General features: G+C 38.5%; 9 protein-coding genes across 12 annotated transcripts; 3 read left to right on the forward strand and 6 right to left on the reverse strand.

Annotated features, from left to right (window-relative positions):
- The first annotated feature begins 5,661 nt into the window (after window positions 1-5,661).
- On the forward strand, window positions 5,662-8,262 carry LOC106307081 (serine carboxypeptidase-like 29). Its single transcript, XM_013743940.1, has 9 exons — window positions 5,662-6,060; window positions 6,438-6,545; window positions 6,617-6,712; window positions 6,794-6,886; window positions 6,955-7,040; window positions 7,107-7,504; window positions 7,583-7,678; window positions 7,755-7,860; window positions 7,956-8,262. The coding sequence occupies exons 1-9, from the start codon at window positions 5,802-5,804 to the stop codon at window positions 8,142-8,144; spliced, it is 1,431 nt and encodes a 476-aa protein (XP_013599394.1). The 5' UTR covers window positions 5,662-5,801; the 3' UTR covers window positions 8,145-8,262.
- Window positions 8,263-8,762: 500 nt separating this feature from the next.
- LOC106303439 lies at window positions 8,763-9,781 on the forward strand. The gene is made up of 5 exons (XM_013739706.1): window positions 8,763-8,830; window positions 8,912-8,985; window positions 9,040-9,167; window positions 9,256-9,321; window positions 9,418-9,781. Exons 1-5 carry the CDS (start codon window positions 8,763-8,765, stop codon window positions 9,658-9,660), a joined length of 579 nt encoding a protein of 192 aa, XP_013595160.1. The 3' UTR covers window positions 9,661-9,781.
- A 133-nt stretch (window positions 9,782-9,914) lies between these two features.
- Window positions 9,915-11,796, reverse strand: LOC106307082 (calponin homology domain-containing protein DDB_G0272472-like). 3 transcript variants are annotated; one of them, XM_013743944.1, is made up of 4 exons: window positions 11,499-11,796; window positions 11,264-11,311; window positions 10,159-11,149; window positions 9,915-10,071 (listed from the first exon to the last, which is right to left on the reverse strand). In XM_013743944.1, the coding sequence occupies exons 3-4, from the start codon at window positions 11,143-11,145 to the stop codon at window positions 10,048-10,050; spliced, it is 1,011 nt and encodes a 336-aa protein (XP_013599398.1). In that variant the 5' UTR covers window positions 11,146-11,149; window positions 11,264-11,311; window positions 11,499-11,796; the 3' UTR covers window positions 9,915-10,047. The 3 variants fall into 3 exon arrangements, with proteins under 3 accessions (XP_013599398.1, XP_013599397.1, XP_013599396.1); XM_013743943.1 differs by having other exon boundaries at window positions 9,916-10,071; window positions 11,264-11,356; XM_013743942.1 differs by having other exon boundaries at window positions 9,916-10,071; window positions 11,264-11,380.
- Window positions 11,797-11,980: 184 nt separating this feature from the next.
- On the reverse strand, window positions 11,981-14,070 carry LOC106303617 (nuclear pore complex protein NUP43). Its single transcript, XM_013739905.1, has 5 exons — window positions 13,374-14,070; window positions 13,100-13,169; window positions 12,458-12,683; window positions 12,304-12,377; window positions 11,981-12,215 (listed from the first exon to the last, which is right to left on the reverse strand). The coding sequence occupies exons 1-5, from the start codon at window positions 14,009-14,011 to the stop codon at window positions 12,162-12,164; spliced, it is 1,062 nt and encodes a 353-aa protein (XP_013595359.1). The 5' UTR covers window positions 14,012-14,070; the 3' UTR covers window positions 11,981-12,161.
- Window positions 14,071-14,674: 604 nt separating this feature from the next.
- Window positions 14,675-15,266, forward strand: LOC106301799. Its single transcript, XM_013738277.1, has 2 exons — window positions 14,675-14,947; window positions 15,028-15,266. Exons 1-2 carry the CDS (start codon window positions 14,715-14,717, stop codon window positions 15,158-15,160), a joined length of 366 nt encoding a protein of 121 aa, XP_013593731.1. The 5' UTR covers window positions 14,675-14,714; the 3' UTR covers window positions 15,161-15,266.
- Window positions 15,242-17,221, reverse strand: LOC106301798 (heptahelical transmembrane protein 2-like). The gene is made up of 4 exons (XM_013738276.1): window positions 16,842-17,221; window positions 16,665-16,763; window positions 16,500-16,578; window positions 15,242-15,964 (listed from the first exon to the last, which is right to left on the reverse strand). The coding sequence occupies exons 1-4, from the start codon at window positions 17,072-17,074 to the stop codon at window positions 15,290-15,292; spliced, it is 1,086 nt and encodes a 361-aa protein (XP_013593730.1). The 5' UTR covers window positions 17,075-17,221; the 3' UTR covers window positions 15,242-15,289.
- A 1,544-nt stretch (window positions 17,222-18,765) lies between these two features.
- LOC106303440 (ubiquitin carboxyl-terminal hydrolase 24-like) lies at window positions 18,766-21,434 on the reverse strand. Its single transcript, XM_013739707.1, has 8 exons — window positions 21,412-21,434; window positions 21,157-21,163; window positions 20,359-21,015; window positions 20,089-20,273; window positions 19,758-20,011; window positions 19,538-19,683; window positions 19,264-19,440; window positions 18,766-19,181 (listed from the first exon to the last, which is right to left on the reverse strand). The coding sequence occupies exons 1-8, from the start codon at window positions 21,432-21,434 to the stop codon at window positions 18,993-18,995; spliced, it is 1,638 nt and encodes a 545-aa protein (XP_013595161.1). The 3' UTR covers window positions 18,766-18,992.
- Window positions 21,435-22,120: 686 nt separating this feature from the next.
- On the reverse strand, window positions 22,121-23,960 carry LOC106306202 (50S ribosomal protein L21, mitochondrial-like). Its single transcript, XM_013742729.1, has 5 exons — window positions 23,374-23,960; window positions 23,229-23,309; window positions 23,054-23,155; window positions 22,697-22,771; window positions 22,121-22,595 (listed from the first exon to the last, which is right to left on the reverse strand). The coding sequence occupies exons 1-5, from the start codon at window positions 23,782-23,784 to the stop codon at window positions 22,476-22,478; spliced, it is 789 nt and encodes a 262-aa protein (XP_013598183.1). The 5' UTR covers window positions 23,785-23,960; the 3' UTR covers window positions 22,121-22,475.
- A 113-nt stretch (window positions 23,961-24,073) lies between these two features.
- On the reverse strand, window positions 24,074-26,564 carry LOC106306201 (probable WRKY transcription factor 32). 2 transcript variants are annotated; one of them, XM_013742727.1, is made up of 5 exons: window positions 26,228-26,564; window positions 26,089-26,138; window positions 24,857-25,719; window positions 24,610-24,768; window positions 24,074-24,535 (listed from the first exon to the last, which is right to left on the reverse strand). In XM_013742727.1, exons 1-5 carry the CDS (start codon window positions 26,400-26,402, stop codon window positions 24,250-24,252), a joined length of 1,533 nt encoding a protein of 510 aa, XP_013598181.1. In that variant the 5' UTR covers window positions 26,403-26,564; the 3' UTR covers window positions 24,074-24,249. The 2 variants fall into 2 exon arrangements, with proteins under 2 accessions (XP_013598181.1, XP_013598180.1); XM_013742726.1 differs by having other exon boundaries at window positions 26,083-26,138.
- Between the last annotated feature and the right edge of the window lie 681 nt (window positions 26,565-27,245).

Below are 27,245 nucleotides of genomic sequence, written 5' to 3' on the forward strand. Positions count from 1 at the left end.
TTTTTTTTTTTTAATTTTGGAAATATTCCGAGGAAGTTTATCCCTCGGAATATTCCGACGACATCTTCCTAGGAATATTCCGAGGAATTTCCGACGAACTTGTGGTCCTCGGAAATTCTGAGGAAATAGGGTTTCCTCGGAATTCCGTCGGAAATTTCCGAGGGATTTCCGAGGAAAGATGAATTTTCGAGGAGTTATTTCCGAGGACTTTTTTCGTCGGTATGTCGTCGGAATAGCGTTATTCCGACGACATATCGACGATTTTTTCCCTCAGTATGCCGTTGTTTTCTTGTAGTGCATTGAGAAAAGAGATTTCAAAAGATCTTCAGAGTTTCGACTAAAAAAATCTCCAAAGTATCCCAATTTACAGTTAATAAGAAACAAAACAAAAAAAGAAAAAAGAAAATAGAGCAAGAAAGTATATATTATTAGTTGAGATTAGTAAGTACTAGTTACATATATGGTATATGGTATATGGTATTAAGTGTTGTTCTGAAAAAAATGATGCCCTAAGCCAATGTTTCTTTTTGGTGAAAGGAGGCACGGCTTTGAGTAGGAGTAAATAATAAATTAATTTCTAAATCTTTTCTCGTTTTGGAGACCCTTCGCTTTAGTTTATGCAAATAACTGCATTTTTCTAGATATCACAGTCATATGTTGCACTCTATAGATGTATCAGTTTCCCACGAGAATAAGGTGTATATGGACCACCTCTTGATTGTTTAATGATATTTATGAATAGCTATGGACAAAAAGATAACACCTCACATAATTCCAAAGGCTAGTACTTAGCATCAGATTGGTTGAGCTTCCACATGGGAATCTTTGAAAATTTTGTATTCTTCTATGCATTTACCAAATATATAATTCTTAGATATAGTTATAAACAAAAAGAGTGATATGCATATGGTGTATCGAATTTCTAAATACATATATAATATATGGAATGAATATGATTTACTAGCTAATTGCCTCTGCTGTGTTTTTTCTTTTTGGTGATTGCCTTTGCTGTGTTTGTTAACTTGATCTATAAATATCATTTTTCCTTACGTCTGTAAGAATATAAAACACGTAAAACAGCACACACTTACCCACTATTAAATAGCTTAATATACGCAAGAGCATGAAAGCTCTTGTTTCTGTTTTTTTTTTCTGTAAAAATATCAAAACATATTCATCGACTCAACGCTCTCATCAAAAGGTCCAAAACATTCTTTGTATAACTCAATTACCAGTCTTAAAATCATAGATACTATTACTGTTTTATTTTTCATAATACATTTGGTAATAAGGCAAGTATTGTTTACTTATATTTTTCAAGTGAAAAGACGTGAAGGTGTTTTAATACCGCATGTCTAAGCTTCTGGAAGTTGATAAGGTAAAATATCAAGGAATTATTCATTGAGGAACAATGATTAATTTTAAAAGTATGATTGAGAATGGATGTAATATCTCCATAGTTCCTAGTGCCCTTTTATATCATTTGTATCCCCACTAAAATAAATTTACGAGAAAATGTTACAACATACAATGCTATTATATTATATCACCTTTAGTTTGGCTTTTTACCTAGTTATAGACATATTAAAATAATGACTTGAAATGAAAATTTGAAATTATAAGAAAGTTCACTATAATACTCTATAAGACTAGTAAATATTTTCATGAAATAATATTTATTAGTTAAATTGTAATCGTATTAGTAAACAAAAGGTATGGCTTTTTAAAAGATAATGAACTTACTTAGAGCAAAATCTAAATTATTAAGTAATCAATTCAACATTTATACTATGCATTTATAGTATGCTTCAAGACATTTCCAAGACTCAAGCATACACATAGTTTAATTATTCATCTATCCGGGTAATAGTAGTTGTAAACGGTCCTCACCCGAAACCCACAATCAATATATCCTAAGAGCTATTTATTAATATTCATGTTATTTTAAAAACAAATGTTTTGAAGTTTTATATATCGAAAATACAACGTAAAACACACATAAAAATCCAGGATCGTTAGTGTATAGTAATCATGTACAAACAAATGTAACACAATATGTGATGCCACCTGAAACAAACATAATATATGATTTAAGTTGGCATGAGCTAAAGAGAATCTTGTGAGATTAGTATATTTGACCGCTTAGATTTTGATTCAGAATCAAGCAGAGCCATCGTAACCCATCACTTCCACAAATTCTTCACACACTTATCTAACTCAGAGATTTTATCTTGACTTGGTATGCATGTCAATCAAGTAATTGGATTTAATAGAGTAGATGTTGGACCTTACTAGCAGCTATAATATGTCATGTGATGACATAAGGTACCATTGATGAATTTTTTTTATGTGCCTCCGTCAATGATTTGATTTAATAGTACTATAAAATTATGCACAATCAAGTTTAGTGCATTCACTACAAGAAAACGTAACCGACTCCGACGAAAAGTCCCGATAACCCAAGTTCTCGGAAAATCTCCAACGACTAACCGAGAAAATGTTGAGGAATTTTCAAATTCATCGGAAATTTGTAGAAACTTTCGGACGAAAATAGACGATCGACAAATTCTCGGTAAGGTTGTCGGACTTTTCTCAGAAACAAAAACAAGTTCCGACAAATAAGTTTTCTCGGTAATTTCTCGGTAAGGTTGTCGGAATATTTTCGGAAACAATAATAAGTTCCAACAAATACGCATTCTCGGTAATTTCTGGGTAATTTTATCGGAAGACTCTCGGATTGTACCGACATATGAGCATTCTCGGTATCTGGTTGGAGTAGCATCGCAAAAGTTGACAGTATTAAAGTGAATTATTTTTGTCACCGTAAGATCTTGTTCAGTTTAATTTCCAGATAAATGTTTGTCGGCGTTGTCTGGTAAAAAATAATACTACTGGTACTTGCATAAAGAAATACCGAAAGAAAATAATACTAATAATAACTAAACTTAATTTTTGTGGTCCACAATTTCCATATCCACTAAGTGTGTTTATTTTAAGAGATTTAATATTCCTATATTTCACTTTCATTTTTTTTTGTTAAGGGGTTTATCTATATTTTACTTCTTCTAGTCCCTTCTTCTCCAGATCTACACGTCCAGTATCATATTTCTCTATCATTTTCTTCTCTTCATTGCTTCGATTTTCACCATTCTTTTCGTTCTCTTACTATTTTCTCTTCTTTCCTGCTTAAACCGTCCCTTTCTTTTTTGTTTCTTTCAGATCTTGTATTGCTTTTCAAACCAAAGTTCCTTAAACCACCGCGCTTGATCTCCTTGCACCGCCACTATGCAACTCCTTCCACCGCCGTCACCTCTCACTCCACCGCCACCGTCACGGCCAGCTTCATATCCTACATAGGTACCATCGCCCACTACATCGGGAACCGTGTACCCTACACCGGCACCGTCGCACTCTACGCCAGCACCGTCGCACTCTACGCCGTCACTGTCACATTCTACGCTGGCACCGTCGCACTCGCATCCTGAACGGGCACTATCCGTAATAACTAATAATATAGTTTTATTTTTATTTTTATTTTTGTTTTATGGTTTATAGAAGTTTTATTTTAATTTCTTTATATGTAATGAATATTCTGTAATTTTAATATTATTCGAGTTTGCCTTTTTTTTTTGTCCGTTGCACTCTACGCCGTCACCGTCACATTCTACGCTGGCATCGTCGCACTCGCATCCTGAACCGGCACTATCCGTAATAACTAATAATATAGTTTTATTTTTATTTTTATTTTTGTTTTATGGTTTATAGAAGTTTTATTTTAATTTCTTTATATGTAATGAATATTCTGTAATTTTAATATTATTCGAGTTTGCCTTTTTTTTTTGTTTTTTTTAAATTAAAAATATTAAGTTGTCGGAAGTTTATCAGAGTATAAATTACGGAATTTTATTGGAACGTTCCGACCAGTTTCCGACAAATACTTCCCACGCCATTGTGTCGGAATTTACCGATTAATTCCCGACAAATGGAGTTTCCGAGACCCAAACTCCGACTAAAGTTTGATCCTCTGAAAGTTGTCAAAACTATCCATTACCGACTAACTTCAGATGAATATGACTGTCGGTGTTAACGACTTATTTTAATGTTCTAACCAAAAAAATTTAGGGCCTTGATAAAGAAACTAAAAGCCAAATGAATCTGATAGGGATTGCATAATTTGATTTTTTTAAAAAATCAAACTAAGAATCTAAATGGTATCCAAATGAATGAAGAATAATCAATTCATTTTTTCTATTAACATTTACACCATTTACAAAGTACATATGGCCATTGTTATTCTCTTAATTTATATAATTTTAGATCAAATTTGTTTCTTATCAAATCTGAAAGAAACAATAACTAACAAATATTACCTTTCATTTCTATTATCTTTTATTCTTTATAAATTTTTAATTCATATTGTTCTTTTAATGGTCATCCGTTAGAGTTTTAAGTTTTAACATTGCTGTCATGATATTTTTTTCCTCTTTCCTAAACCAATATTTGAGATAAAATTCTAAACCGAAAAAAACCAAATTAGCAGTCAGTCTTCTTTTCTCTCTCGTTCCAGGTTTCTTTGATATGGCCTCTCTGTTAACCTGGGTGGGAGTCAGAATTCCACCTCACAGACCCTTTGAAGGATATGCATTTGTCGTAGACGAAGCTATGGTTATTCAAGAGGGAAACTCGTGTTGGATCCATGGGCTAGTAAAGCATTTCAATTATCTTTTGAGGGTCCGAGGATTGATCCACCAGCATGGAGTATGCTTCTTCATGATAGTGTCTAGAATGTTTAATCTATCGGCTGATAATTCTCTCCCTCTCCAGTCTCCTCCTTATGGCTAAACCAGCTTTGCAATACGGTCTTCCTCTCAGCGGGCTCATCCCATATCCGAATCTTGGTCCAACTGTTCCTCCTCAACCTAAATTTGCTGTCAGAAACATGCATGTTTACAAAATTGCTCAGTATCGAACTCATACCAAGTTTGAGATTGCCCTTATCAACACAATGAAGTTTTCGGCGGTAGCCATTGGTCTCTATGACTACCCGTCTTTGTCTCTTCCCTCTCTACCCAATGTTAGTCATTTTTCTTCTTCTTCTTCTTCATGTTTGGATTTTCTTTTCCAGTTTTACAACTTCTTGTTTGTTTCACGGTCTTCACTGTTGGAGGATGGCACAGCTTTCATACAGCTGCAGGACACTCCGATTTACAACAACCATGACTTTGTCTACCTCCAACTCCAAAGGCGCTCCATCAAGCACTTTGTGCTTCATCTCAGTCCCTTCAGGGTTTGATTCCCTTAAAACTTCTTTTTTGCTTCAGTCCCTTTATGGTTCTATGATTGAGAGTTATCTATGACTGAGAGTTATCATACCAAATTAAATTAATTTCCAGTTAAACAAAATTAAATTAATTTACTTTTTTTTGTTCAATTAATTTACAAATCTATACATAAATTCCAGTACATATATTTGAAGTCCTCATTTAGGCCCAAACAAGGATTGGGTACAGGCTTAAAAGCCCATCTATACATACGCAAACGAAGTATTGTCATTTGCGGTTCGACCAACCGCTTTAAACGCCAAATTCGTTAGGACCAAACCACACACACGCAAGATGAGTGAGTGACACACGCACGATGAGTGAAGTTAAAGTCCGATACTTTTGGAGAAGTCAGTAAGCTTTTGACGTCATCATCCACATGCTTTCTAAAGCTTGCGAGTCATTTAAATTGCACAAAGGAGATCATCGTTCTATCATTTCACTGTGAGAAAGTTTAGTTCAACATTACCAAAAACAACAATGGCTAAAACCAGATGGTTTTGCTTCGCTATCGCTCTTTTAGTGATTGCCCGTTTCTGTAACTGCGAAGAAGCAGTCTTGTCTCAGAAAGAACAGGACAGGGTCTCGAGATTGCCTGGTCAGGATTTCGATGTAGACTTTGCTCACTACTCGGGGTTCGTTACCACTAATGAGAAGCTGGGAAGAGCACTCTTCTACTGGTTCTTCGAAGCTGCTGAAGATTCTGCGTCTAAGCCTCTTGTTCTCTGGCTCAACGGAGGTTTGCTGACACAAACCAAAAACCCCTAAAGTTTCTTCCTTTTTTTGTAATTCCTATAGAAAGTCCTTTCCTTTTCAGCACATTCAGTAGTGCCTCAATGGATTTTCTAGAACTCATTGAACCTGTTTCAATCACACTATGCACGCTACTATTATATTTATATGATATGGATCTTGATTTGTACTTTTGGAGATTGTCTTGTAGCTACTTTGGTTTGAATTCGATTACTTTTGCTTGTTACACGTGATTTCCATTTTTGTCTTCATGTAGTTATGAGTGATTTTGATTCCTTAAAATGTAATCAAATTGGGAGATTTTTCTTTTTTTTTTTGTCTGTGTCTAAGATTTTTATTTATTTTAATTTTCTCTACTTACAGGGCCAGGATGTTCATCTGTTGGATTTGGTGAAGCAGAAGAGATAGGACCGTTCCACATTAAGTCAGATGGGAAGACTCTTTACCTTAATCAATATTCTTGGAACCAAGGTAAATGAAGTTGGTATGTTGCATAAGAGAGCTATGATTCACAAAGCTTACAACCTTTTATTTGTTTGCAGTTGCGAATATTTTGTTCCTTGATGCACCTGTTGGAGTTGGTTATTCATACTCAAACACTTCTTCTGATTTGCTTACCAATGGTGATCAGAGAACTGGTAATGATTTTAGCTTCTTTTAAGCTCACTGTCTCTTTAGATCCTCTTGTTGATGAGTGGGGAGGTTATGATTTTGCACAGCGAAAGACTCACTGCAGTTTCTTCTGAAATGGGTTGAGCTTTATCCGGAGTTCAAAGGAAGAGAGTTTTACATAGTTGGGGAGAGCTATGCAGGTAAGCTCATCTTACTTATTACTACTCTTTTCATTTTTGTCTCTCAAATCTTCTCTGGCTTGCTTCAGGGCATTACATTCCTCAGCTGAGTCAAGCCATTGTAGAACATAACCAAGCGTCTGGCGAAAACACCATTAATCTGATGGGTTACATGGTGAGCGCTTGCCTGTCCTCATTATCAATCCCTCTGTGGCTAGTTCTCATGAATGTTTGTTTACAGGTAGGTAATGGGCTGATGGATGATTACCATGACAGCCTCGGTCTTTACCAGTATATCTGGACCTTGGGTTTCATCTCCGACCAAACATACAGCTTACTGAAACTCAAGTGCGGTTTGGAACCCTTTGTTCACACATCCGAAGTGTGTCTCAAGGCTCTGGACATAATGGACATGGAGATAGGTGAGATAGACCAATACAGCGTCTTCACCCCAACCTGTGTTGCCAACGCTTCCCAGGCAAAGATGTTGCTGAAGAAAAGAGCAGTAGGTGGCCGTGTGAGTGAACAGTACGATCCTTGCACGATGAAACACTCTAAAGTGTATTTCAATCTTCCGGAGGTTCAAGAAGCTCTCCATGTCCCACCGGGACTTGCACCATCCAAATGGGATGTTTGCAGGTTAAAAATGCAACTTACTATATCTTAGAACTCGGCTTTGTAACAGTTTCTGATCAGGAGAGGTTTGGTTTTTTGCAGTGATGTTGTGAGTGAAAACTGGAAGGACTCTCCTTCCTCGGTTCTGAACATTTACCACGAGCTTATAGCTGCAGGGCTACGTATATGGGTTTTCAGGTCTCTTTCTCTATGAATTTTCTTAAAGTTATTTGCCGTTTTGGTAGTTAAAAAGTGTTGTGTTATTTGGTAACAGTGGAGATGCAGATGCTGTTGTACCAGTTACATCAACTCGGTACAGCATAGATGCACTAAAACTTCACCCAGTGAGTCCCTATGGTCCTTGGTACATAGACGGACAGGTATTAACAAACTCAATTGAGAAAGAAGAGAATCTTAGTCTTGTTATGTTTTGATACCTTTTTAAAAATTTGGGGACATGATTTGAATGAAACAGGTGGGAGGGTGGACTCAGGAGTATGATGGTCTAAACTTTGTGACTGTGAGAGGTGCAGGGCATGAAGTTCCTTTGCATAGACCGAAGGAGGCTCTTGCGCTATTCCAGGCTTTTATATCTGGAACTTCATTGCCAACTCCAGAGAACAGCATCAGAAGCGACAAGTCTGAACTCGTTGGTGACTCATGATGAGTTGTGTGATTCTCAGTCAGAAAGTTGCAGTCCTTGTATGAACTAGTTAAGATAATAATATAATAGCTTTAAACGCTGTTTTGAAACATTTAGTGTTGGATTCTATTTAAGTGTCTATCATCATATAATCCAAACTCCAATATATATATTCATCAAGATAACACGCATTGTTCATGAGAAATTGAAAATTAAGTATGAACTAGTGTTGCGAAAAAAAAAGGTATGAACTAGTAAAATAGTATAATATTGGGTAATAAAATAGAATTGGTATTGAAATAGGGGTCTAAACGTAAATAAATATAAAAAGGTTAAGCTTGACTCTGACCCATGAGCCCTTAGCCCAAATTTAAAATAACCTTGATGTAATAAAAATCTTCCGTTGGTTATTTCTGCAACATTGGTCGGAACTTGGACCCAGAGGGTTGAGAGATATACGACGTTGTGTGATTGAAAGTTTTGAACTTATTGAATTTGAGGTCCTAAGACTGATTCTATTACCAATCTGCATGGAGTTTTTTTTGTTCTTCCTTTGGTTGCTTGCTTCTCCCACTTTCTAAACTCGTGTATGTGCTTCTTGGCTAGAGGACAGGAGAAGAAATCGAAACAGCAGCGATCATGGTGATGGTGTCTAACTCTAGCCATCACAACAAGGAAATAAACGTCAGAAGGAGGATCTCTGCGATGTATTCTTCTTCCCAATCTTTTTTTCTCTTGTTGCATATATGGTGTGACATAGAACCCACGGATGAATCCATATTATGCAGATACAATAAGCGGGAAGAGGATTTTTCAGCGCTTAAGGACTACAATGACTACTTGGAAGAAGTGGAGTGCATGAGTTAGTCTCTCACTTTACATTCTTTTGTTTATGTGTTGACAAGACCAGTGTGAGTATATATTATCTCCCATTCCACAGTATTTTATTTGGTAGATGGAATCAATGTTGGGGCCATTGAGGAGAAGATTAAGAGATACTCTCAAGAGAATGCTGAACAGATCATGGTTAATCGCGCCCGCAAGGTAACTAAATTGCCTTTGGTAGCTCATCTTGGTTATTAGATGAATGTGTAGAAGAAAAGATATGAGATCATGCTTTTTGGTTCAACAGGCTGAGGATTTAACTGCAGCCTTGGCAGCTTGCAAGGCCCAACCTCCACAAACTGATACTGTTACGGTTAATAGAGTTATAATTTTTTATATTGACAAGAAGATGAAGATTTCTGACAAAAGCTGAAACCTTTGTTGTTGTTGTTGTTGTATGCATTTGTAGTCTTCAAACCATGGGACTACGGCTGCAACTGCATACATTCAGGCTCCACGACCAACGGGAATGGGCCCACAACCTCTACCTATAGGAGGAGGAGGAAGAGCAGATCATCAACGTTACTACTCTGTGGAAGACGATGCAATGTTGAGGATCAAAGCGGAGAGAGCTCCACGCGCTGGAGGATTTTCTTTAGAGATAAGCAAGAAGAGGGCTTTTGAAGAAGCATTTTCATGCATTTGGGTTTGATTCCTCAAGAGATTTGTGTGCTTATCTTAAGACTGTGATCACCATATAAATCAATATATCGGTTAGAAATCACCATAGAAACCAATATGTTGCATGTTATGAATAAGTCTCAATCTTTCAATCTCTAGTGCTGGTTTTGATAACTTGGTGGAAAAAGAAAACAGTTCACATTGTCTATCACTCAATGAGTCTTAACTTGTTCTTCTCAATAGATATTTACACACACAAAAATATACAAAGATGATGTTTTTGGTATGTGTTACTCAAAGGCAACCTACATAGAAAAGTTACATACAGCTTCTTAGCTAGAAGCAAACAAAAACAGAACACAATGACAAACACTCAACATAAACACAAAAATCTTCTTTTCACTTTCTTTTCTTTGTCTCATAGCCAAAAGTAAAGCATTGCCTGTTTCAGTAAACATGCCAAATATTTGTTAATAATACTAATAAAATACTAACCAAAGTTTACTAGTTAAAATTTGACTGAATATACCTCTTGAATGGAAACAATGGATGGGTCAATCCAAGGTTGTAGATTCTCCAGTCTATCTGAGCGTTTCACTTCAGATGATTGCACAGAACTTACCTCCTCCTTCACCTCCCTCACTAGACTAATCTCTTCTTCCTTAACCACTCCACTAGTTTCAGGCTCAGTCTTAGTCCTTTCCCTCTCAAGCCTCTCTACTCTCTGTCTCAACCTCTGTAGTTCAGCTTGATACTCTCCACGGTTTCTCTTACCGCTTCTGTCTCTTGTCTGTTTAGGTGATTTCTTATCCATCTTTGCATGCTTTGCAACTTTTATCACCAGAGTTTCCTCACTTTTACACAAACCCTTTGATGAGCTTGCAACATCTTCTTCTCTCTTGTTGACTCGAGATTCAGACATTGAACTCTTGTATTGCATCGAGTCTCTAAAATGTGTAAGCTCTTTCACTTGCTCATCCAGCTTCTTGATCTGTTCCCAATACACATCTAAGGAACTCTTCTGTGAGTCCAAACTCTGCTCAATAACTTCCTTCTCCACAGGGATAGAAAGATCATCTACCAACTCTGGAGAGGGTGTTTGAGACCTATCACTCAATGACCCTTGAAGCTTAACATCATCTAAGCTATTCAAGTCACTATACCCCAAGCTCAAAAGCTGGTTTCTATAAGCTTCCACTTGATACTCAAGCGCAGTGATCTCAACCTCTTTCTGGTAGATAAAATCCTCTAAGAGCGCAAAGGACATCTCAGCGTGAGACATTTCTTCTTCGACTATTCTCTTGTACTGTTCAGCTTCCATGGCTAGCTCAGCTTTCTCTCCTTGCAGCCTGAGAATCATTGACATAGCCTCGCTCGCTGACGTGGCAGATGCTTCTCTCTCTGCTTCTAACTCATCTTGGAGCCTCTCAACTACTTCTTTGCGCTCATAAAGAGCCATTCTTAGATCATTTATCTCAGCTCCTGGTAACTTAAAGCTGTGGCTTCGTTCAACCATGTCTCTGCACAACACACACAACATAGAAAACAAACTTATACATAATGTTCTGTAATAACTTTCGTGATCCCATAAAAAGTTCAAGAACACCAAAATAAGCAGAAGAATCTTATTGTACCTGATAAGTTGTAGAAGAAGGGGAGCTTGATTGATGAACTTGCAGATCCTATGAGAGTGATGACTAGTTTAATCTCTTTGAACAGAGGTAATGCTTCAAATAAAAGAGATAAATATTCTGTTGAATTACTAAGAAACTTTGGTCAAATCAAAGTTGGAATGATCTAAAAAGGGAATATAATCTCTCAGTCAGAATAGTCATGCCAGACAAAAATAAAATCATTATGCTTCCTTACCAGGATCAAAAGTAGTTCAGGCTAGAAAAGATATCTCAGAACATAAACAGAACAAAGTTCTTCTCAACATAAAGAAAGTATCAAAATAGAACTTTTTTAAAAAAGAGGACTGTATCAGAAAAGCAGTGAATAAAAAATGATGAAATGCTGGAATATCTCAAACAAAAGGAGCTGGAACATATTTGGTGGAAGTAATCTTTGAATGATTAAAGCCTTAATGTGATCTTTAATTTTGAGTGTGGCATGTCACCTTTCATCTTTGATTGTAGTTTGAAAACTTCTAGTTGTTTAAATTCTAATATCTTTAAAGAAAAACAAAAAGAGAGGTTCTAAGATTCAACGGCTCATCATCATTACAGGGCCAAGTATTAGTTCCGGTGGGACCTACGGTGGCCGACTTCTGTTTTGTCACGTGTCAGAGACTGGTTCGAGGTTAGACTTGTGTCTGTAAACATAAGAAAATGATACAGCGACAGGGACAGTTTCAGAAGTAAAATTCCAGCCATAACTCCAAATCTTTGAGATCACAAACTTAAGATGAATACAAACTCTGTTTGTGCACAGATTGTTAGATGAATACAAACTCTGTCCTTAAACTTGTCTCTCACCATCTATTACTACCACCTTCCTCGCTTTCCTTCATTGATGACCTGATTTTCTTTGCTAAGGCCTTGAGAAGACTGCTATGGATTCCCACTCTAAGCTACATATCACATCCTGCAGCAATCCAATGCACCAGACTGAGAAAACACAGAACACAGTTGATCTAAGTAGATGTTGAAATTGAGTTGGATGATGTTTTCACCTGTGGATTCTGTCTGTCGATGTCAAAACTGTTTATCGCACAAGGTTCAGCCAGAAGCTCGACCGGTTCTTCCCCTGAGCAAAAGAAGATGCCACATCAGTTTGGTAAATCGTATACAAGGACGAAGACTAATGTAGTAGGAAGGCTTAAGTACCTTGCTCGATGACACCAAGGATCCCGTCTTCAGAGCAGGTCATAACAGGGAGAATCCTTGAGGACGAGATGTTGGATTTTGTGTATGAGTCATACTGAACTTCCCATACCTCACTTTCAGACAGAGGATTGTTTATACCCTCACTTGCCCCAACACCAGAGAGGACGATAGGCTGTTTAGGCCAGCGAAGATCCCAAGCAAACACAGTACCAGAAGAGCCTCCCGCCTAAACACATCACATCAAAACAAAATTATTAGACCACGCTTATAACTTGTGGGGATACTAAAATGCTATCTGGTGTTGGCAATACTCAACGACGCTAAAGTTGATGTTGTGTATATGCGAAAGAAAATGTCCTTGATAATAGTGAAGGTCTAAGTATAATGTATCAAGAGGACATCTACTAGCCACAACCCACAAGGAGGTTTAAGATTCTAACACCAAAACCAAATGATTCACTTTCATCTCCTGTTTAGATTACTTTCCCAGGATACATACATTAAATTTGGCAAATATAATGGATCAAACTAAAAGTTCTCACATTCATCAATGCATGGTGAAGAGATTCTTCAACTTCAAACAACTAAGAACTTAATAAGATTTGTTACTACACCACACACACAGACAAAAAGGGTACTTACAATGCAAGTGTGCTTTCGTGATGGATGAATATCAATGGAGTGAACAATTGCAGAAGTTTTTCCTTGAAACCTGCAATGTCATCATCAAATGAAACACAGTATATGCATGCTAAAAAAGGATTCACCTTTTCACATCCTACTAGCTAAGAGTGTGGTCTAAGTTCTAACGCAAATGAACAAGCTTTCAGGTTCGATATCATTGAAGAGCAAACAAGCCAGTGACTCAAAACCAAACCAACCTAAAACTAAACCACGAAGATAACAGAGAACTCACCAGCTCCCTTTCAGCTGCGAGACAGCTTCACCAGCCTTCCTCTGATCCCACAGCTGCAAACCAAAACCATACCCACCAGTAACAAACTCACTCGGAGAAGCCCACTTCACAGCTCTATAACCCACAAGCCCATTCCCATCAAACACCCTCCTGTACCTCAACCCTTCACCACCATTCACAACCGTCACCACATTCACTCTCCCATCATCCCCAACCGTCACACACTCTCCCCCCTCCCTCCAATCCACACCCTCCACGCGTCCCACATGGAACCTCTCCCCCTCCGCCGCGTAAACCTCTCCAATCACACCTCCTTCCACCAAATCAACCATCAGTACATGGACCGAGCCGGATGACGTGGCCGCGGAGACCATAGGCTTGAAGGAGCCGCCGCCAACGACTTCGAGCGACGAAACGCGTGAAGGCGAAGTCCACGAGGATAGCGACACGACCGAGGGGCTATTGTTCGGGTTCGGGTCGAGAGATTGGATCTCGATCGACGAAGATTCGGAGTCCGGGTCGTGGTAGGCTGCCGCGAAGAAACGGTTCAAGGCGGAGGCTTGTGGGAGCCATCTGACTCCGTCTACGTACTTCGATTGGGGTAATCTGTGGATCTGTAACGAATCGTGCATCTCCATGGCTACAGAGAGAGAGGTTTCTTAGGGGTTTAGGAGCAATCAAATGAACTATGGTGGGAATGTTGGAAGAAGGGACTGTGTATTTAGTATTCGGTTCGGTTCGGTTGTTTCGGTCGAGAATAAAATTTTACAAACCGGAGAGAAATTTGGTTAGGATTAGTTCATGTAGGTTCTATTCGGTTTGATTCCCGTTGGATTAAGATATTTTGGATATAAAAATACACATTTTTGGATACTGGGAAATTTCGGTTCGGTTTGGTTTCAATTTAATTCAGATATTTGAGATATAAAAAATATACATTTTCGGATAGTGGAAAGATTCGGTTCGGTTCGGTTTAATTATAATTTATAAAAATACACATTTCAGATATTGGGAAGTTTCGTTTCGGTTTGATTTCAATTTAGTTCGGATATTTTAGATATAAAAATATACGTTTTCGGATATTGGGAAGTTTTGGTTCAGTTTGATTCTAATTTAATTCGGATATTTTAGATATAAAAATACACGCTTTAGGATGCTGGGAAGTTTCGGTTCGGTTTTGGATTTTTGGTTCGACTCGGTTTTCTTGGATTTTGGTAAACGTTTAGGCCTCAGAAATGCGAATTTACCTAAGTACCCTCATTCTTTTACTGTTATTACAATAACAGTATTGCCCCTTATCACCATGTATGCTGAGAATCTTTGGTTTCAGGGGAAGTGAAAATGCTGACCTTACAAGTACAACACTGTAGCTTCATCTGTCCTAACGACAAAGTTCGAAGCTTTGATAATGTCTTCGTGAAAACTGGCGGCGGATTAGTCACTGTAGTGGCGAAAAAGAGAGGCTTGCCGGAGAAAGCAAACGAGAAACGACCTTTCTTGCAGATCAAAGTCCCCAACACAATCCTCGCTCGATCTGCAATAGCTGTTCTTGGTTTGGGATTCATCGATGCTGGGTAAGCTTTGTTTTAACCTTCAGAGCTGAAAAACAAGGCTTATAATGCTTATTCATAGTGTTGTTAATAAACTCTTTCAGGTATAGTGGTGATTGGTCAAGAATAGGTGTGCTCTCAAAAGAAACAGAAGAGCTGCTCAAGCTTGCTGCTTTTCTTGTTGTCCCTCTCTGTATCTTTCTTGGCCTTTCATTCTCCGATGAATCATCTGATTAGAGGAATGTGGCAGTTTGTTTACTTTGAATATTCTGTGTAGTAGCACACTGTGACAGTACGTTTTACTTTGAAATATTCTTGGTAAATGAAAAAATCATTTATAACATTTTACACAATTTGTTACTTGCTTCAAAAGGCACAAGAAGGCGAAGCCCTTCGAAAATCCATGATAAGAAGAGATGCAACACTATGAGCAAGAGCTCCTAACACTACGAACACATGGAATATCTGATGGCTATGTCCCGCAACATCGAACGCACCAGGCTTCCACCTCTCGGGTATACGGCTCACATAAAAACCTGCTCCCGTCGCGTACAACACCGCCATCGCTAGCTCGTAGACCAGGGCGATAAGCACGTTGGGATGATCCTTGTGAAGGTAGACCAAATGCGAGACGGGTACGATACCAGAGAACCCCATCGTTAGGAAAAGAGCAGCTCTGAAAGGTCTGAAACGCGGAGCCGAGAGGGCCGGAGAGAGGAGAGTGAAGATGGCTAGGAGACCGAGGATTGAGATTGAGGAGAGGTAGAAGAGACGCCAGTGAGTGTGGCAAGAGAATGCGTAGTAGAGAGGTGCGAAGAAGGAGGAGACGATCATGAGGGAGATTCCTGCGTAGTCTAGGCGCCAGAAGAAGAGGTTGAATTTTCTTGAGTGGCAGGCGAAGAGGTGTGACAGGGAGCTGCACATCAAGCAGATCATGGCTCCGGATAGGAACAAGAGCCATGGCCATTTTGGAATTGCTTCGTGGTTTGCTTCTTCTCCTTGATAGTTTAAGAACGAGCTAGTGTGTGTCACGTTTGAATCCTGCCAAGAGACACCAGATATTTAACTCAAATGTTTTGAAAGTTACATCACATGATGAGGGAAAGTTACCACTTAGCACTAGTGCAAATTTGCAATCAGCATATTATATGTTTACATGAGCACAAGGCCTACAATTATTAACCAAAGCGAAAAGTTTGGTTTTCGGTTCAGTTCGGTAATATTTATAAAAGAATCAGTTTTTGTTTCAGTTCGGTAATTGGTAAGCTCAGTTATATAAAAAAAAATCTATACCGATTTTTACCAAATTTTCGAACTGAAATAACAAAAAAAATTATTTTTTCTTTTTGAATTTTTTAACCAATTTGATTGAATTTGAAAACTTCAGTAGAAAATTTCGAAATCAAACTAACCGAAACAAACTAAACCAAACTTTTTCGGTTTAATTCAACGAGATTTTGGCTAAACCAAACTAACCCACCTGAAAAACCAGAACTAGCCGACATGATGAGCACAATGACTTGCATGTCTACTTGTAATGGAATAAACAATGTCACAGTCTGTATAAGAATCTTACATGATACAGAGTTTGATAGCTGGAGAAGTAAACATCTTTTGGCATACCCGTTGACGGCCACGGCCAGCGAATTGTCTTCCTGTCATTTGGACCAAACCATAAAGTTTAGACTTTTATATTAAAAACCAACAAAAAGACGATATTAACCTCGAGACAAGTCTTTACCCGGAGAAGAGTCTCACGAAGCCGACAAGGCCAACCTCCGTGGTTTCCATGGAACTAACCACCATCATCCAACCGAATATCAGAAACCCACCCAAGTGCCTGTCCATTTCAAAACTCGAATCAATCTCAAAAATTCTCAAATCTTGAAACTTTTGTAAAACAAGAATGTGTACATACGTCCAGATGTTGAGAGTCTCATTGTGCCAAGAGAAGGCGCTGAGGAAAGTCTCCTTGAGAGACCACTCGCACCGGTAATGATTGTGTATGAACTCGTTGTCCTTGAGATACTTTGGTAACTCCTCGAACTTCATCAACCTCCTCTCAGGTCTCTTCTTCTCGCCGGAGTTCGAAGTCTTCCCATTTCTCGGAGTTATCTTCGAAGAGTCCCTCACCGCTCTTCGTTTCTGCATGATTCCCTCGGTCACTGAGCTCGCCGGAGAAAATGAGCTCCGGCGAATCAACCACCGTCGATTTTTCTCTGGATATTCGGAGTCAGTTTTGTTTTTCGGAGGAGGCTTCGTCTCCTACTTATACGGAGAAGAAAGCTCTCTGTGTTTAAAAAGACAAGCAAGCAAGCTTCGTGTCTTTCGTCTAGAAGGTGACATACGTGGCGGCTTTGACCGGTCTTTTTTCCACGTGTCTTTATTTCGTTGGGTAAACTAGCTTAGCTTAGTGTGACGGGGGATACAGCTGATTAATAGTATTATAATTATTACCCGCCGTGTCCGTTTGAAACAAAATAATAAAAGTTACAGTTGGAGGGTGAGAAATACAGAATTAGTTCCCCAAGTTGGAGTGACGTTTTTTATAAAATCTAAAAGTTTGTATTTTAGCCTAAGTTTTTTTATATAAATTTCTGAACACCATGTGATTAAAACTCTACATAAATAAGTTGATAGACTTTCTAGTTCACATTCAGGCTAGTACTGAGATTAGAATTTGTGCTTTTGGTAATTGATAAAGTGTTTTTTTATTCTAAAGCAAACTAGCTATAACGATCACCTCGCCGAGTTTCACCCTAATCAGTTAAGTCAACCATGATTGAGTAATTAAAACATTATGTTTTCTAGTCATTTATACGTTTTCAAGAATGATTTTATAATACGATGGGTGTTGATCGAAGCAATTAATCTATAGGGCACAGCGAGGTAAATTGAAAGAGTAAGTAACTTTTAATTGGTTATCTATAAGATTCTCCAAGGAGGTTTGTTTCATAAGACAAGACAACACGTATATTTCCATTTTATATTTGTATGAACCTAGATTTATTGTTCAAATAAAGTCAAACATTTGAATATAAAACTTTAAATTGATTGAATGGTTCGCTTACCAAAAAAATACAGTTGGCCCATAAATCGAAGTTGGCATGTCCAACTACACATTTTTTTTTAGAAAACAATGTATGTAACCACATTGTTACTTTGGTTTGATGCGCAACATTAATTAAAAATCGTGACTGCATTGGTTCTATGGATTATGGACCATGGTGATGGTAGAGTGAGTGGTGTGAAACAGTAGAATTGAACGAAAGAAGTAGAATGAGTTTGACTAATGTGGAACAGACATAAAAGGTAGTATAACAAAAGTTGAATGATGGTCACAACATTTTGGTGTAAATATGATCATTATTAAAATGTTTTTTTTCCTTCCCCCAAATACAACCTTATATTTGACTCATACTTCATAAATGAGAGATTATATCAAAAACAAATTCATAAAATGCCAACATATTTTGGATGCTACGTGAACAACACAAGTGCATTAAAATACCTTTTATGAATCAATTGTGAGCTACTATTATACTAAGTTTAGAAAAGTTTATTATAATCCAAGTGATATTTTATCACCAAGTTGTAGTGAAAGTTAACATATGTTCTAATTAGCTTTGTTGGTCAGTTTCTCATCTAAATTGATTCTTAGACGCCATTGAATTCATTGCAACGAGTATTAAGAAAAACAATGATTCTTCAGGTGTTTAAAGATTACTCGGTAGCTTTTTAAAGTGTATAAACAAAGCTTACTACCGCAACTTTTTACACTTCTTGATTTTATAAGATCTTACCTGAAGTTTCTTACAAGCTGTATTCACAAACTTGATTGATTTGTTAAATAATAAGTCTACGAAGTAATAATAAACGTTTGAATCACACTAAAACATTTCCATCCCAAGGAATTAAAACAAAACTTTCATGTAGACCAAGTACTCTAAATCTATTTACCTATTAAGATTCTCTACAAAGTTTTTCTATGTGAGCTAAAAAGACCAGACACTAAAGCCGTGTTGCTCTCCTTTCCCTGAGAATGGAAATATGATTGCTTTTGATCCTCTTACAGTTGTTTGTAGAACAGAACATAGGCTTGGTCGTGCAAAACCTGTTTTGTCCCTACGGCAGTCACAGAAGCATCATCGAACCTAAGCCATTGATTGTTCTTTCTTCGAGCATCGGTGGTGTAGTGGCCTTTGGAAGGATCCCTTCCGCGGTGTGTAATAGTTGCCACAAGTTCATATTTCAAACCCTAAAAGAAGAAACCTGTGTTGAGTAATAATAGTTCAAAGTCACAGAGAGAGAAAAATGTAAAGCAGCTTTCAACTTTATACCCCGTTGGAAGGAGAAACAAGAAGGTAGCGGCCTAAGTTGAGCTCAAGGGGAAAGTGAACAGGTTTATGGAGCTTAGTACTCCCTTGGTTTCCGTAGCTAAAACGCATAAGGTGCAGTATCATTATCTTTGAGAGCTTCTGTATCTTTATCGACTTTCTCGCACTCGCTACACCAGCCTGGCCTCAAACAAGCAAATAGGCAAATAATTAAAAAAGACATTCATTGCTCCTAACATCCCAAAGATTCAACACAGTGAGAAGAGAAATAGTTTACCTTCCCAGTAACCGAAGCTCGATACCCTTCAAGATCCTCTGGTGCAGAAAACAAATGCAATGCATCTTCTATTGTACTCACAGCTCCCGGGTGAATATCAAGGTGAAGTAAGAGATATGGCTGTACAGTAGCAGAATCTTTGCTCCCTGTTGTTCCATAAAATGACATATAAGTAAGTGCCTGATGAAGCAGAAATGAACTACACAGAATGCAAAAATACCTTTTGCCTTCACCACGCTTCTTAGCTGCCCACCGAATATATCACTGAGCTCAGAAGGAACAAAGCTTTGTGTTCTCGTCACAGCAGATTTGTTCTTGGGTCCAACTGTTTCCCATTCATCATCTTCATCGTTGGCAGAAGTAACAACCGAAGACTTCGAAGCAGTAAGTTTGGGTGACACTTCCTTGAGTTTCAGCAGCTCATCGTGCATTTGGTCCATTATAAAGCTCAAAAACTCTTGAGCATCTTCCTGCCTGTCAACACAAGCACACAATGTGTTAGAATCAGGGGGAAACAAAAGAGTTTCAGACTGTGTAAGATAATCACAAACCTTGGCCGGCCAGACATGTTGTTGAGTACATCTGGTGTGAAGCTTCTAAGGACCCCTTCAAACATGGAAGGTGTAAAAGGTCTATAAGACTCAACAACGGCAACATTGTTTCTGAAGCTTGAACTGCTTTGCGCATCTAGTTCAGAGATGAACTCGGAGAATGCAGATAGAGTTGGAGACTCAGCCTGAGCACGCAGATGTGAACAGTCACCGATCAGACAACAACTACAAAAAATAGAACTGAAAGCATAGAAAGCATAGAAAGAAAACCTTTGGAATATCTTGGAGTTGTAATCCCTGGAGGAGCTGCACCAAAGGAGAGCATGAGAGTAAAGCCTGAAGTGTTGCATTGAGGAAGCACAAGTTCCCAGCGTTTATTAATCCTCTTGGTGTAAAGTCTTTAATGGGCAGAGGAGCTTCAGTAACAACCATATGATTATTCTTTCTTGGTACGCTGTCTGTTGAAGAATCACTTAGCAATATTTCACTGTCCTCCAGCGCTTGAAATTTCGAAGCGTTATACAAAGAGTAACTTTCAGCATCTGACACACGCAACTTCTCCAAACCTATAGGACCTGCCTTCACCGCCACGCCATTGGTAAGATGTTTTCTTTCAGGGACCTCTTTAATAATCCCATTTGCAACATTCGCATTGATCTTATTAGAGCTTGAAGGTCTAGAAGCATCAAGTCCCTTTTGAGATCCAGCAGACTGAGAGCTAGAGGGTCGAGATTTCAGTGCCCCATCAGCCTGACCTTTCTTCAACTCGCCATTAGTGTTTACTAAAGAATTGCCAGAAGCAAGATCAAAGGAGCCAAACTGTATACTCTCTACAGACTTTTCTTTATGGTTCTGAGGAGACCTAATGGGTTTCTGCTCAAGTAACGACTTTGTTTCATGTTCTGTGAAGGATCCAAACAAAAATACCTGACATGAACAAGATAAGGATAGCAAGTGTCAGTTTTAGAGGAATAATAAGTAATTAAATGGCTTTTATAGCATCAACTAGACAAGATTTAAGATATTAAATCAAATCTGTAAGATAATTAGAGTCTCTCGCATACATACACATTGCCTGAGAGATAAACAAGTATTAACCAACATGATCAAAGTGTGAAGCCCTACGGAAAAAATTAACAACTTCAATGTATCAAAGTTAAAGACATTTAAAGGATACTACGTTTTGTCTGCTTTAAAGTTGACAGCTATTTGTCGGAAAGAGACTAAAACACTTCAAAAAAACGACAATAACAGAATCTACACGAAAACAAAATTCACTCATTTCATTGTGTAGAGAGAGACAACATGTGGGGAAAACAATACCTTCTTATCACTCGTTTTGGCATGTTCAAAGCAAAGGAGAAGAGACTGAAGAGCAGCAGCACGAGAGCTCAAACACACAGTAATCTGATTCAGCTTGTTTAGTCAAAAGCGAGATCAAAATTTAGGGGTTGAGGCACCAGCAACCCTGGATGAGAGTCGGCGACTTGACAAGACATGAAAGGGGATGACGCGATGAAGAAAGGGAAGCCCCTTCTCTGTTCCTCTCTGCAAGTTCGAAATGGGGAATCATTCGATTCTCTAGACACTTTTTTGTTGATTTGGGACAAAACACTTATCAGGGTTCCTTCTCTTTGTCGGAGAGTTTCGGGAGGACGGAGCTTAACGCCGCGTTTTGGATCTCGGTTCGATTGTTAATTTACTTTTGGTTTAGCTCGGTTTTTGAACAGATAGCAGGAGTTATTCCGGTTTAGTATGAAGCTGTAGTTGTTACCCTATATAATCAAACCAGACTTATCACAACATCTCCGGTCTGGTATGGTTTGCTGTGAGACTTCTTTCCATTTTTATATTTACAGCTATCCCATGTCTATGGTTCGAAGCTTTTCTACTTTTAAAGAGAGTGTCTACCATTTTAGAGCTCTTGTTTTACTGTTTATGCATTCGGCAATACAAACAATGGATCCGAGAGACTGAGTGTAAATGTAAAAGATGAGAGATGAGAGATGCTCATGAAACAAAAGCAATAACATAGTCAAGAGAAAAAGGCAATATAACGATCTTACAGCACAAAAGCATAGTGCAAACACTATTTCCGCAAATATTTATTTGTGAATTCTGAAACAAAAGCAATCTGTATCAAAGCCTGAGCCAGTTCCAGTACAAATGAAGAGCAAAATCAAACAGTGGAGATGAACTAGACAGCTAAAGGCAATCACGTTTATCTCATTACCAGTTTACCACTAACTACCAAGAAGGCCTTTTTGCTCTTTCAGCGACAAGATCTAAGAAAAACTTCAGAAAAGAATTGGCGAATGATTAGATGAACTTACTTCAAAGTATTGATATCATCAAAAAAGAAGAAGAAGAAGAAGCAATTCTTCTCCCTAACCAACTAGCTCAGCCTCTGGTTGCTCTGTATCAGCTGCCTTGGGAGGCTTATGGACAATCTTCGGTTCTGGTTTCTCAATTCCTTGTATATCGGTTATTCTCAACTTTGTCAATTCCTAGACACAAAAGTATTGAATGATCAAAACCAACAAACATACTTCATGTAAAGAGCTCGAAGAAAGGTAATCAACGAATATTGGAGTTGTAAAATTGATACCTGTCGATGCCCTGTGGTTCTCCTGTAATTCTTCCTTCGTTTCTTTTTGAAAATGAGAACTTTTTCATCCAATGCCTGTCACTCACACAAAAGGTATTCAAACTAGTCAGACGCGAAAAATAAACAGGAATGACAAAATACTAGTACAAGAGTAAATCCAATTCTACATCAAGACACTCAGATGATGTAGCAACAATAGATGAACACTAATGACTAATCTAATAACTCTTATTAGCAGCTGATTAAGCTCCTCTCATCAATCATCGGATTCAGCAAGCAAACTCTCATGAAACTAGATGTTTCTTGCACAGCATCACTGGTATTATAAAACAGCAAGAAAGACAGTGAGACATTTACATGCTCTTCGACAACAGCATGAACAGTCGCCTCTGGCAAGATAGGTCTACCGATAATCGTCTGGCTTGCCGACCCCAATAGAAGAACCTTGGTCAGTACCAACTGCAAATAAACAAGATTTAACAACAATTATGAACAAATGCAAAAATCTTCATGAAGGAGAAGAAGAGCATACCTTATCATTGATGTCACAGAACTTCAACTTCTCTGTGAAGATGGAGTCTCCGTTGCTTACTTTGAACTGATGCGAACCAATCTACACGAGACTAATAACATCAGCGAGAGTGTGAAATGAAAGAGAGAGAGAGCAGAGACGAAACCTGAACAACTGCGAATACTGGCTCATAGGGTTTGAATAGTCTCTCCGAAGGTTTGAGAGGTCCCATCACCTTGTACCCTATCTCCGCCGCCGCCTCCACTTTCTCCGCCGGCGAATACTCCCTTTCTACTTCCATCTCCGCCGAATCCTCGTAATCCTCATCGTTATCATCGTCTTCTCCATCGCTGCTTTCATCAGTATCGTTTGTTTTCGAAGAGAAATGGCGACCTTGGGAGCGAGTGTACCATGGGAGATCTCTAGAGAGAGATCGATTCGGAGTTGGGGTCGCATGAGTAATGCTGGTGCCGCGAGGCTCTAAGCTCGGAAGTGAAGAGATCAATCGCGTCTGGTTGATCGAGAGTGCCGTCGTGGCGCGGCGGCTTAGCTCGCGAAGGCATCGAAGGCTCGCCATCGGAGATCACGAATCGGGTTTAGGGTTTACAGAGAGGGGGTTTGTTGTCGTCGTTTTGTTCACTTGAAGTTCATGGAGACCCTCTAAAGCAGTCAGAGGGATATGCGCACAGCCAAAATGAAGACCCTCTATACCAGCGAGAGGCATATGTTTGAGTTTCGAAGACCCACAGATCTTAACTGAATACACATTGCCTGGTCAATTAGGAGAATGCAAGAAAATTAGAAAATGTAATTTAGTTGGGAAGATAGAGAAGATTAACATGTAAATAATTATTAAACACAAAACCTGATTATTATTCTTAATAATAGGTTAATAGACAACTTCATGAGTTTTGTTTTGTTTTATTATATAACAAGAACAAGGAGACTGAAAATGGAGTCAGTCGATCAACTCTAAAATACAATACATACAATCAGCATTGCTTTATTTTCGAATCCAAAGACTATTATTCCATCACACTTTCTAGCTACCAACAACATCCAATGCTTCACTGCTCTGCTTCTCACTTTCTCGTCCCACCGAGCACTGGCTTGAGGAGGAGGGAATGTTCACCTGAACCTCCAACCTAGTTCTCATTGATGTTGGGGATAACAACACTGAGCTAGGAGTATCATGGCGTTTCTTTGGCACTGGAGTATCGTGGTTGTGTTCTCCTTTGTATGTGATTACGACATCTCTTGTGTTACCTACTGCTGTCTCAATGTGTTTGCGGACAGGACAACCAGCAGAAGTGCATCGATAGTAATTCCTGAATGTTTTGAACAGAATACATCAAATCATGGAACTGTTTAAGAAGAAATGGGTAATGTGTTTAGTTCAAACCTCGGATTAGGATTCCCCTTCACCATTTTCTGCCCGTACTTACGCCATCTGTATCCATCACTTGAGATCCCAACATCACTAGCTGCGTGAACTACTAGTTTATGTTTCTTTCCAGGTTTAGAGACAGAATCTGAACTTTGTGTGTTGTCGTTTTTTAACCTGAAACACAAGATAAAAAGAGTATGTTCTTTTGATCTCTCCAAAAGAAGGGGGTAAGCAAATAAATCCAAAATTCTACAGAACTCGCCTCCGTTTTGGCTCTGGTTCTTCCACAGCTTCGTTCTCGCAAGTTCTCTTCCGTTCAACGGTTGTTGGCGACTGGCAGATGTTTTCTTTAGTTGGAGGGGGCGTAGCTGAAACGCTAGGGACTGTTGCTACTACTGTATCAACCTCTAAAACAGGCGTAACAGCTGATGCAGCTCTGATCTCTCTCGGGGAGAAGCTACTCTTCCGGGGAGGTTCATGACTATGCAAACCTTTGGTAACAATCTCTACCATGTTTCCTGAATCGTTGGAGCATTCGATTTTTTTAGCACAACAATCAGAGTAGGTACACCTATAGTAGCTCCTTGAGCCCTTGGGACTCTTAACCTGCTTCTGCCCATATTTTCTCCAATTGTAACCATCACGTGGCGGTGTCCTCAGAGCCGGAGAAACCGACAAGTTCATGACCACCCGAGAATCATAACTTTTCTGTAGTAGTGATTGATCTTGACTTTTGGCAGCTAAAGGATCCGAAGGTAGAGATGGCTCCACCATTGATGGGTCTGACGATGGAGTCAGAGCAGGACATGTTTTCACCTCAAGGTTTTCTACAGCAACTTCATCAACCGGAGCCACCACACTTACAATATCTTCCTTGTCGCTATCTGTCCTCAGAACCGGCGGAGAAACAGACAAGTTGTTGACTACCTGAGAATCAGATTTCTGCTCTAGCAGTAGACCTTGACTTTGGGAAGCTGAAGGATCCGAAGGTAGAGATGTCTCCACCATTGATGAGTCTGACGATGCATTCAGGGTAGGAGATGGTTCCACCTCGCGGTTTTCTACAGCAACTTCATCAACCGGCACAACCTCACTTGCAACATTTTCCTTACCGCAATCTGTCTCCTGCCAATGTGCCGCATGAAAAAAAAAAGTCAAAGGCCACATAGTTGTTCTTAAAATTGTAACTATTCAGATTAATCTTGGCCAAAAGTCAAACACTACGATCACTACTCTCCCCATGTACTAGTCTAGTATCACCACTAAACGGGTATCTATCAGATTCTTAAAAGACAAAAAATTTCCTTCTTCTGGTTAATAAGAGATCAGTAATGCCAATTCTCAAGACGCTTTGCCTAGTAACAAGCTATACAAACTACAATTAAAGCAACTTTTGATCCCTCGTTTACAACGCATAGACCATAACATAGACTACACTGAAGTGAACTTGTAGATTCCATCAAACTTTTTAGTGTTAAAGAAGAATACCTTCACCTCTATTACATCTTGATCATTTGGCTCCACAGGTGAATTTTCTCGAACATCTGGTAAACACAAACATCATCTCAGTCAAAACTAAACCCACGAATAAAAAAAAAAATCAACAAAGAATCTTCCGAAACAAACCATTTACCTTCAACCTGATCCTTAGCTAGTACTTCTCGTATCGCCTCGTCATGTACATCCTCCATGTCATCACCGATAGTCCCCAGTGATTCTTCGTCTCTGAGTTGACTCAATCCGTCACGCAGCTCCTTCTCCGGTTTCACTTTCTCGTTCTTGACTGTCTCCTGCGTGCTCTTCTCCATCGATGTCTCTCTCTCTTTCTCTCTCGTGGGGTTTGTCGGAGAAACGAACAAATTCTGTAGACAATAAAGATTGTTACTTTCCGACCAACGGATCTCCGGACCAAAACGCTGCGTTTTATGACTTAGTAGTTCTGCTTTAAAGCATTAAAGAAGATACTAAAGGAGAAAAGGAAGGGGCATTACTGAGGCTGACTGGAGATAAGTCTTTTAAACAAACTCCGTTAATTTCTCCGTCGGTTATTGACGTATTCGGTTTAGTTATTCACTAGTTGACCGGCCTGGCGCTTGCCATGAATAATTTTTGGAATATTATTTATCTCTAAATTTTAAATTTTGTTTATATGCATTCCAAAAAAAATTTATATATAAGTCATAAGTAAAAAAAAAATTTGGTACTGTTTGAAAACATGGATATAAATATAAATGAGAATTGTTTGGAAACATAGATAGCATTATAAAAAAGAAGTATAATGTATTTTTTACTAATTTCATTATTATAATTACTTTAACTGTTTTTTTCATATTTCACTCGGTTTAATAATTTTATTAATTATATTACCTTAACAAACATCACATCATTAATTATATAACCATAATAATAGTAGTGCAGATTTTTTTTTACAAGTTAATCAACATTAATTTTGTGATAATCATAGAACAAAAAAATGTGAAATAAATGGGTTTTGTATCTATATTATAAAAACTGAATTATCTTTTGGTACTGTTAGATTAATTATCGTCTCATACTTCACCCATTTTAATAATATTATTAATTATATTACTTTAACAATACATCACACCATTAGCAGACCCTGCCCGGAGCACAAGCAAAGTAAGCCATGG

Source organism: Brassica oleracea, chromosome C7 (genome assembly GCF_000695525.1).
Source record: "Brassica oleracea var. oleracea cultivar TO1000 chromosome C7, BOL, whole genome shotgun sequence".
In the NCBI taxonomy this organism is placed as follows: Eukaryota; Viridiplantae; Streptophyta; class Magnoliopsida; order Brassicales; family Brassicaceae; genus Brassica; species Brassica oleracea.

Coding starts and splice junctions, on each gene's coding strand:
- LOC106306202 (XM_013742729.1), bottom strand. CDS start 23,784: ATGGCGAGCCTTCGATGCCTTCGCGAGCTAAGCCGCCGCGCCACGACG. Junction 22,772..23,053: donor ATGCTGTTGTCGAAGAGCAT/GTAAATGTCTCA, acceptor TGTGAGTGACAG/GCATTGGATGAAAAAGTTCT. Junction 22,596..22,696: donor GAACCACAGGGCATCGACAG/GTATCAATTTTA, acceptor TTTTGTGTCTAG/GAATTGACAAAGTTGAGAAT.
- LOC106307082 (XM_013743944.1), bottom strand. CDS start 11,145: ATGGTTGAACGAAGCCACAGCTTTAAGTTACCAGGAGCTGAGATAAAT. Junction 10,072..10,158: donor CCATTGTTTCCATTCAAGAG/GTATATTCAGTC, acceptor TTACTGAAACAG/GCAATGCTTTACTTTTGGCT.
- LOC106301798 (XM_013738276.1), bottom strand. CDS start 17,074: ATGCAGAAACGAAGAGCGGTGAGGGACTCTTCGAAGATAACTCCGAGA. Junction 16,764..16,841: donor GAGACTCTCAACATCTGGAC/GTATGTACACAT, acceptor TGAAATGGACAG/GCACTTGGGTGGGTTTCTGA. Junction 15,965..16,499: donor GCTATCAAACTCTGTATCAT/GTAAGATTCTTA, acceptor GTCTCTTGGCAG/GATTCAAACGTGACACACAC.
- LOC106303617 (XM_013739905.1), bottom strand. CDS start 14,011: ATGGAGATGCACGATTCGTTACAGATCCACAGATTACCCCAATCGAAG. Junction 12,684..13,099: donor CACGAAAGCACACTTGCATT/GTAAGTACCCTT, acceptor TGATGTGTTTAG/GCGGGAGGCTCTTCTGGTAC. Junction 12,216..12,303: donor TCGACAGACAGAATCCACAG/GTGAAAACATCA, acceptor GGATTGCTGCAG/GATGTGATATGTAGCTTAGA.
- LOC106303439 (XM_013739706.1), top strand. CDS start 8,763: ATGGTGATGGTGTCTAACTCTAGCCATCACAACAAGGAAATAAACGTC. Junction 8,986..9,039: donor GGAAGAAGTGGAGTGCATGA/GTTAGTCTCTCA, acceptor GACCAGTGTGAG/TATATATTATCTCCCATTCC. Junction 9,322..9,417: donor CACAAACTGATACTGTTACG/GTTAATAGAGTT, acceptor ATGCATTTGTAG/TCTTCAAACCATGGGACTAC.
- LOC106307081 (XM_013743940.1), top strand. CDS start 5,802: ATGGCTAAAACCAGATGGTTTTGCTTCGCTATCGCTCTTTTAGTGATT. Junction 6,546..6,616: donor TCAATATTCTTGGAACCAAG/GTAAATGAAGTT, acceptor ATTTGTTTGCAG/TTGCGAATATTTTGTTCCTT. Junction 7,041..7,106: donor TTAATCTGATGGGTTACATG/GTGAGCGCTTGC, acceptor GTTTGTTTACAG/GTAGGTAATGGGCTGATGGA.
- LOC106306201 (XM_013742726.1), bottom strand. CDS start 26,402: ATGGAGAAGAGCACGCAGGAGACAGTCAAGAACGAGAAAGTGAAACCG. Junction 26,139..26,227: donor AGCTAAGGATCAGGTTGAAG/GTAAATGGTTTG, acceptor TGTGTTTACCAG/ATGTTCGAGAAAATTCACCT. Junction 24,536..24,609: donor AAGGGGAATCCTAATCCGAG/GTTTGAACTAAA, acceptor CAAAACATTCAG/GAATTACTATCGATGCACTT.
- LOC106301799 (XM_013738277.1), top strand. CDS start 14,715: ATGCTGACCTTACAAGTACAACACTGTAGCTTCATCTGTCCTAACGAC. Junction 14,948..15,027: donor TTGGGATTCATCGATGCTGG/GTAAGCTTTGTT, acceptor AAACTCTTTCAG/GTATAGTGGTGATTGGTCAA.
- LOC106303440 (XM_013739707.1), bottom strand. CDS start 21,434: ATGCCAAAACGAGTGATAAGAAG. Junction 20,274..20,358: donor AACTCCAAGATATTCCAAAG/GTTTTCTTTCTA, acceptor CTGCGTGCTCAG/GCTGAGTCTCCAACTCTATC. Junction 19,441..19,537: donor GAGCTTCGGTTACTGGGAAG/GTAAACTATTTC, acceptor GTTTGAGGCCAG/GCTGGTGTAGCGAGTGCGAG.